This window comes from Haplochromis burtoni, unplaced genomic scaffold (assembly GCF_018398535.1).
Source record: "Haplochromis burtoni strain Fernald_Lab_line unplaced genomic scaffold, NCSU_Asbu1 Contig_178, whole genome shotgun sequence".
NCBI lineage: Eukaryota > Metazoa > Chordata > Actinopteri > Cichliformes > Cichlidae > Haplochromis > Haplochromis burtoni.
The window spans coordinates 17,876-26,267 of NW_024582539.1; the positions used below are offsets into that span (position 1 = coordinate 17,876).

An 8,392-nucleotide genomic window follows, 5' to 3' on the forward strand; every position below is an offset into this window, starting at 1 on the left:
ACCAGTGTGTGAATGTGTGTGTGAATGGGTGGATGACTGGATGTGTAAAGCGCTTTGGGGTCCTTAGGGACTAGTAAAGTGCTATATAAATACAGGCTATTTACCATTTACCACTGCTAACTAGGCGGCTCATTCTCTTTCTGTGACGATATACAGTAAAACATCTCGAGTTCACCTTAAATATGTATAAACCAAATTCTAATGGATTGTTAACACAATCCCAATCCTACACGCCTACGTAGTTTTATCAGAATTAATTCAAAACCATGTTTACAGACAGAATAACACAGATGCATGTAAACATGTCCCAAAACATAACTGCCCCTAAATACAGTATTTACAGATTCAGATGAAACCTGAAAGGCATTTCACGCTGGGAGTGAAATTTTGTGCTAACCTTTGTTTTTGTCCCTTTAACTTCCTGTGTTTATGCTGACCATGTTTAAAGTACAAATCAGCTTTGGTTTCTTAGGTGATGCAGTGGGAAACAACATTATTTAACAAATCAAATAGGGACTATTATTAAAAATGAAAAATGGATTAAATGTACTGTATGCAGAGAGTGGAACCAATGAGGCTGATTAAGATGGTTACAAGCTTTCTCTGGGGCTACTATGAACATTTATAATAGTTACATTTGCTGCTTACTGTAGTTAATTTAGTTCAAATAGATGGTAAATAAATGTGTGTGCATAGACTGCTAAACCCCCCCCCCCCCCCCCCCCCCCCCCCCCCCCACACACACACACACACACACACACATCTAACCATCCTTTTCAGGGCATATGTACGACAGGAGAACATTAATCATGTTCTTAATAATGGGAGGTTGTGGGTGGAGTTCTTGGGGCAGGTGGTGGGCAATGACCATCTCCCAGGCATTCACCAGATGGACATTCAGTCCTTTGAATATGGCCTTGAGCACTTTGAGTTGCTGCAGCGTGTACCAGTCACTGTTAGTAGATGAGTGAAGGAAACATGTTAAAGATTTGGGGTTTCCGGTCCGAATAACCACCAGTGTGTCTGGAGCCCTGGACAGCAGCCGCACCACTGCCCTGCGGATGGACATCATCCGCCGGATGTAGAACTCCAAGGGAAAAGTGGCAAAGTGTGCCCAGATTCCAAGTACTACAACGGTTTTGCTGCCTCCAACCATGTTGTCTAACTCGTTGGCAATATAATGCATCTCAATGGCTGGGACAGTAGTGCTCCGGAGAGGAGGACCGTGGCAGCGGTACTTCACCATGATGTTGTGTGTAAAGTTCAGGGCCATGAAAGGTCCAGCTTGTTTCTCACTATTCAGGTCAAACTCCTTGAGATCTGAAAGTATTACAGAGGAAATAATGCGTGTGATAAGGTGTCTAAAGAAAATCAGAGGGGTGCCTGAAAGGGTTGTGGGGTAGTTACCTGGTAGTGTTGCTGTAAGGTGTTCAAACCACTGCCTAATGGTGGAGTCTCCATACATATGAATCACCTTGCCTTTCAGGCACTGAGTGATGGCCGAGGAAGTGTTGAACTGACGAATTTTTGTGCCACCTAGTCCTCGCCAAACATCTTGGTAGTAATAGCCCGAGGGTCCAGACTCCTCACTGCTGCTCTTCTCCTCTGACTGTCCTGAGAACAAGTCAACAGACACGCTATATGACTATTTTTGAGTTATAAACAAGAAAAGACCCAAACAAAATCTTTCCTTTACCTGTATGAGTGAATGAAATCTAATATTACTTATAATTTTAATTTTATAAGACAGCTAGTTTGCTGTAGTTTTCTAACCTCACTCAAGTTGAAGTACAATTAGTTTGTTTATGACTTTTTTAGTCCCAAAAAATATAAGTGCAGTACACTGGTGATTACCTAATTTAAATGTTTACCATCCACTGTTGAAGATAATCTTATCATGCATTTATGCACCACTATGACTACTGCTGCTGTTATTAGATCACTTCCTGGAAGTCCCATCCCTTTCATGTGCAATCTTAGAAACGTGGCGTCAAACCATTCTGGATGGCTTTATTTTGACCTCCAGTGACACTGTAAGGAAACTTGGAGTCATGTCCCTCAATGCACATATTAAACAAATATGTATGACTGTTTTCTTGCATTAGTGCAGTATCTCAAAAATGAGAAATCCTGTCTCAGACTGATATGGAAGAATTAGTTAATGCATTTATTAATTCTAGACTGGACTACTGAGATTCATTAATATCAGGATTGCCTAAAAATTAGAGATGGCACGATACCACTTTTTTATGTCCGATACCGATACCGATATCATAAATTTGGATATCTGCCGATACCGATATGAATCCGATATAGTGTTTTTTAATCAACAAAACGTTTTTTTTAATATCTTGCTGCATTTTGTATAAGTTTATACTCAAGTTTAAATAAATAACAACACTAAAGCTATTCTGTTATACCTGTATGTAAAAAATACACTGCACCCAAAATATTTCATAGTTCAGCAAAACCAATCAATCTAATAAACTTAAACCTGCTCCATCCTCCCTATTCTGGTATTTTAAAGAGTACTTAGCAGAAATATTAAGCAACCTAACTAATAGGGTTGCAAACTCCCAGCAAAAAAAATAGGGAGCCACCCTCCACCTCATGATGCTTAATTGATATAATCAAATTTAATTTGATGCAGGGGGGAAAATGCACAGAAATAAATTATTTTTCAAGAATAATTAAATAGATTCAACATATTTCTTCAACAGAATTGCACACTGCACAGATGGTATCTTCCCAAAGGAAAAAGTAGTATAGCTTACTAGGGTATATTAGACTTAACAGTTACTATATAACTGTTACTGTTACTATTTTTTAACTACACAGACATATCTGACCCAAAATAAGTGCAAGGGAACAGAATGGGACATCCAGGGAGCAATCTATAACTAATTACATTTTTGAAAATGGGCTTAAGATACACAAAAAGACAACACTCAAGAAGACGGATCAGCCTAATATAAATCAGTTGAGGTCAGTTCCCAGAACTTTCTGATCATACCTCACATTCTTATGATAAACCTCTTTATTCTGGGAATAAGAACTGTTGAAGTTCATTTCATCCACATGTTATGAACTATCCATACAGAGGAAAAGTTACACTGTTAGTAGTTAATTCAAAATCCATAAACTATTAAATGTTCTACAAATGTTTATTTAATATAGGTGTTAACATCTGACTTTACCTTTCATTCTTGGAAAAATGGTGACACCTGCAGGTCCTGAAGCTCGAATGGAGACTTTCAAGTTGACGCCACTGAGGCAAAGCACACACAATAAAAGTTCTTAAGAAAAGTTTAAAAGTTTTTTAAACTAGAAATTTATTAGAGACGGCAGGCAGCAAAAACAGATTAAATCATATTAAACATTAAATAGTTGACAGGGAAACTGGCTAACACACAACAATGAAGCATTTTCCAGGTGGAGAAAAAGATAGTTCCCTCTTTTTGCTGTGGAGAATAAAACAAAGAAAAAGATTGACTTTTATACTTTTACACTAAGGACATAAATGAAATCTTCACCTCTTAAAAAGCTTCTCCATGGTTGTGATGCTTTGTTGATATCCTCCATTGAAGTAATTCATTCTGGCATCACAACTCAGGTTATCTGGCTTGTAGCAGAACCAGGGCTCGCCTGTATGGAGGTCAGTGTAGTTGCACAGAGACTTCTGGGTTGGACGCAAACATATGTTACAGGTGGTAGTTTCAGTGACTGAGCCTGACTGGAAGACGCTCTTAAAGAAAATCCTGTCAGGGTGTTCTCTGTTCAGCCTGCGCAGCTCCATGACTGCCTCACTGGGGTGAACCAGTGTCACCTGTAGAAAACAGACTCAGAGTTTTGCAACCAGTTTTCAGATAAATACCTATAATTACTACAACCTTTGAATTCAGCATCTTGATTCATGCTCAATCATCCCAGTAAGGAAATCCCAGAAAGTTGATTCTGTTCATCTGGATGTTTTCAGTGGGAGAAATGTTTCGTCACTCACCCAAGTGACTTCTTCAGTCTCAGCTGACTGCAGGTTTCCCCAACCTTATAAAAAGAGCATCTCCATGAAACTGAAGAAGTCACTTGGGTGAGTGACGAAACATTTCTCCCACTGAAAAAACTACATACAGATAAATGGAATCAACTTTGGGGAATTTGCATTTCTGGTTGGTGGTAAGTAATTCATTCAGATTATATGTTGGCAAAAAGAAACAGTGCCAATGGAAAGAAAACGTTACCTTTTGTCATGGTCAGCATTCCATTCCCCTGGTTCAAGTAGCATTAAAGACTAACTGTTTAGTAAGGGCTATTTACAGTGGGTGGAGATACACAGCCCATAAAAAGATATATATAAATCTTATAAAGTTTGTATCTGTCTTGTGTGAAACTTGTATGAAAAGCATATAAGAGTGAAAACAGATATAAGATCCCTTGAAAAATTATAGAATGAAACTTGTATGTTTTGGATACTTACTAAAACAATGTATGAAAGTAATGAGAAAGTGGCCACTTTCATGAGTAAATCATGTAAGCCTTATATGATTTACTCATGAAAGTGGCCACTTTCACTTTACTCATGAAAGTGGCCACTTTCATGAGTAATCACATATAAGTTTTTACTATTTCTTTTCCATATGGGAGCAAACGGCCTTGGGTTGGAATTTAACCCATCTGCTGTTAGAATTGTCTAACAGCTATGGTTCAGTGGAAAAGATGAGTTGGCTCTATTTCATAAGCAAGCTATGATCATTAAATATTTGCAGCAAAGGTCTGTTGGGGAAGCAGCAAAATAATTTGTTTTGTAACAGATAGAATTCTTGTTTCTGTTAAAGCATATTTTGTCATCCAGCTCAAACCCAAGCTGGTGGAGACTCTGGAGGAAATAATTTGTTTTTAAAGCTTCAGCTATTGGCATTGAGGTCATGACCATACCTTGCTAGTTAGCAAGGAGCACCATACTTTGCATTCATTACATGGGCTTACTACAAACATGCTAACTTTAGTGCTAATAGTTTTCTCCTACTGCAGAAACTGAACACGATCTTGAAGTATAACCCGGAACCACATTCCCCCTCCATTACATTTTCCATTAACACAAAATTAAGCAATATAAACATCACAATCTATGAGAACTTTGGAAGTCAGTCTCAGTTCCTTTTGGGGAACACATTTTTGCGGCACCTCCTCATTAGTTTCTTTTTTCACCCCCAGATTGCTGCTCAGTATTGCATAAGAATGAAGTGACTGTTTGGTCTTAGCATTTGTCCTAATGTCAGTAGCTAAAAGTAGGGGTAACAGACTTTATGTGCAAATTTGAGAAGTAGGTTTCTTTATGCCAACGGCAACAGGAAGCTAACATTTTACATCAGCTTGAAACATTACTTTACTATTAAGTCTTTGTCTAGAGAAATGGGAAGATGTATTTTTCTAAACATTCCAGTGACTGAAAAAAAGAAAGAAGGGATGTTGACATTTCCAATGCCTTCAACCACATGTAAAATGATACATTTTCTTAATCACCTGGACTTGTGCACTTCCTTTCCAGAGTAAAAAGAATACAGCTGTGTAGGAGCCATTGAGATGATCCACCACTTCTCCTGCAACACCCGCACCGATAGTTGGGCTGTGCAGCCGGGCAAGTAAAACGTCTCCTCCAAACTTTTTTGGACGGCCCTGAAAGTCCTTCATGTTAATCATAACCTCCAGCTTATCTCCTATTCGCCACTGGCCCCCTCCCCTCTTTGGAAGAATGGTGAAGGTGCTGTGGTCTGGATCACTGGTCTTTTCCAGGGAAAGAGGAAATGATAAAGGTGGCGTTTCAGGCCAAGTAATAGACTCTAGCAGGAGGTCTTCTTCTTGAGCCTCCTTAGGGGACAGCGGTTTTAACTTGCAGAAGTCATAATGCATGTCAGTAGACAGGGTAACAGCGGCAGGCCTTGAGAATATGCTGATGGTCTTCATTTTATTCTGAAACTGCAATATTAATCATTGAATTAAAACATGCAATACAATTCAGTACACCTAAGAATCAACATGTTCCATTATCCAGTTTAAGACAATGAAATCTGAATAGGGCTCTGAGAGTTGGAAACAAAAACATTTCATACAAAGCAAAAGTTGCAGATTTTGAAGCTGCTTAGTTGCCATGGTAAATTTTAAAAAGAGGTAAATACTAAACATAGTTGAAAACTGTTAAAAATTCTTCTCATGTGATAAGACAACAAAGCTTTTCTTTGTACATAAATGAATAAATAAAAATCCTTAAAATATATGCATTACCAATTTAACTAAGCCAAGAAATATACAGATACAGATTACACTCAGCTCTCTATGATAAGGCAAACTAAATGCAGTTGTATCAAATGCAAAATGTGGTTACTGGCAGAAATGTTGCCTTTCAGAAAATCACCAGGATTTGAATCTTATAATACCAATGTTTATAATGTGAGATACAAATTGATTTAAATTTGGAGGGACTAATCAGCACTCTCCAATGAGTTGATTTTACCATAAACCTCACATACAAGGCTACATTAATTACTAGCTTACAACAGGGTTGCCAGGTCAGGGTGACAAATTCTTCCTAACAAGAACTAAAGGACTAAAAAAAAAAAAATTAAATAGAAGTAAATAAAACAGTAAGTTTAAAAAGTAAAAAAAGTTATATCGTGTTGCAGATTAAATATTAGTATATTTAGTATTTTTGCACCACCAACAAGATGATTGTCGAAGGGCTACATCCAAAAACATGACTATTGTGGGGAGTGGTTTGTGGCTCCGCTGCAGGGGAGGGGTAGAGCAGTGGGTTTTCAGGGTGTGGTGAAAGATGGAGGCTGATTCACACACCTGACCTCATCATCTAATCATGTCTCCCCTTTTAAGGATGTTTCTGGGAGAGTGGTGTGTGCTACTTTAAAACGGGAAAATAAAGGATCTTTAAAAACTACAATGCTGTGGTCATCGGATCGCTCATTGTCACATTTACCTATTTAATCTAAAACCTATATAGCAAATGAAAGTCATGTGAAAGCACTGTATGACCTGAGAATTGCATCTGGCTCTTCATATGGACATCTGACACATCATACCTACATTATTCATTTAATCTTTTTTTCAACACAAAAAACTGTAGTCACTAATTAGAAAAACACAAGTTCTTACCTCCAGGGTGTTCGTGATAAATAACACCAGGAAAAAAAGAGTGAAGAAAAGGAAAATCCAGGCACATTTTGGGAGTCTAGTAAAGGCCTGTCGTTTACAAACTTGGAACTTCATGATTGGTAAACAGTCCACATCTCTGGCTGGAGTGTTGCACTATGACCAGTTCACCAGATACTAGATTTTATGAATGAAATGAAAACAAAAACAATAACAAAGTATATTCAAAGTATATTTTAAAAAACAAAACAAAATGCAGTTGTAAATCCTCTCTCAATTACAAACTGTTTAATGGCTGAAACCAATATATTCTGTTAAACTGACACTATTATTATTTTTTATTGACTCATCAGAATATGCAGCTGTGGAGGACGAAAATCTCGATGTAAGTAGCAGTTAATGTGTAAAGAGTTGTAAAGACAGAAACATTTTTTGATTTATCAAACAAGTGGAAAAGAAAAGTCTGGTAGAGATCGTAGAAATAAATGCTCCCTAATACATGTCCTCGGTTCAGACGTGTGTCAAAGATGTACACGTCTACAGTTTAAGGAACAAATGAGTAAGACACAAGCAGAAGTGAAAACGCCAATATTTTTCTGTAGAAAAATGTCACACAGCGTAAAATCGCACAAAATCCCCTACAAAGCACACAAGTACATTAATAATGTATTGTAATGCTAAACGAATCTCATTTTTACATTTACTTCTCAAGTCTATAGCACATCTTACCTCGACGGAGAAGATTCTTTTAGTGAGAACCAGCGCTGAAGCTCATTCCATTGATTTGCTGTTTGCCCAGTTGTGACACAATGAATCAAAGACATACCAAAAGTTAATTATTATCCAAGAGTGACTGTACTCTGTCCACTGCAAATTAATGCAAAGGGGAAAATGCAAATCTTCCCCTGAGTCCCTGGTAGTCTTTTTCTTGGCCCACCCTGTTAAATTTACTGAAGTATGATGTTTATACTAATCTTACACTTTGTAAATTTATAACATAAACAAAAAAAATCAGAGTGAAGTCATACTCTTTCACAGCACTGCAGTTGTGCTCAATCCTGCTCTGATTCTTTCTCCTCACTCAAATGTTTCTGGTAAAAATCTCTGTGTTGGTGTGCGCACATCTTGTCATGGTTTTAATTGAATATGTAGGAAAAGGGCAGCACGGTGGCACGGTGGTTAGCACTGTTGCCGCACAGCAAGAAGGTCCTGAGTTCAATTCCACCATCAGGCC

The 8,392-nt window shown here is 37.9% G+C and overlaps 1 protein-coding gene across 1 annotated transcript; it reads right to left on the reverse strand.

Annotated features, from left to right (window-relative positions):
* Positions 1-14: 14 nt before the first annotated feature.
* On the reverse strand, positions 15-7,951 carry LOC102293141 (NXPE family member 3). Its single transcript, XM_005942888.2, has 7 exons — positions 7,888-7,951; positions 7,162-7,335; positions 5,521-5,973; positions 3,534-3,826; positions 3,198-3,268; positions 1,408-1,614; positions 15-1,320 (listed from the first exon to the last, which is right to left on the reverse strand). Exons 2-7 carry the CDS (start codon positions 7,273-7,275, stop codon positions 764-766), a joined length of 1,695 nt encoding a protein of 564 aa, XP_005942950.1. The 5' UTR covers positions 7,276-7,335; positions 7,888-7,951; the 3' UTR covers positions 15-763.
* Positions 7,952-8,392: the final 441 nt, after the last annotated feature.

What these genes read in the sequence shown, in the direction of transcription:
- LOC102293141 (XM_005942888.2), bottom strand. Translation starts at nt 7,275, where the DNA reads ATGAAGTTCCAAGTTTGTAAACGACAGGCCTTTACTAGACTCCCAAAA. An exon ending in TTATCACGAACACCCTGGAG is followed by an intron (nt 5,974 to 7,161) that starts GTAAGAACTTGT and finishes TTAATATTGCAG; the next exon opens with TTTCAGAATAAAATGAAGAC. An exon ending in AAGGAAGTGCACAAGTCCAG is followed by an intron (nt 3,827 to 5,520) that starts GTGATTAAGAAA and finishes TGTTTTCTACAG; the next exon opens with GTGACACTGGTTCACCCCAG.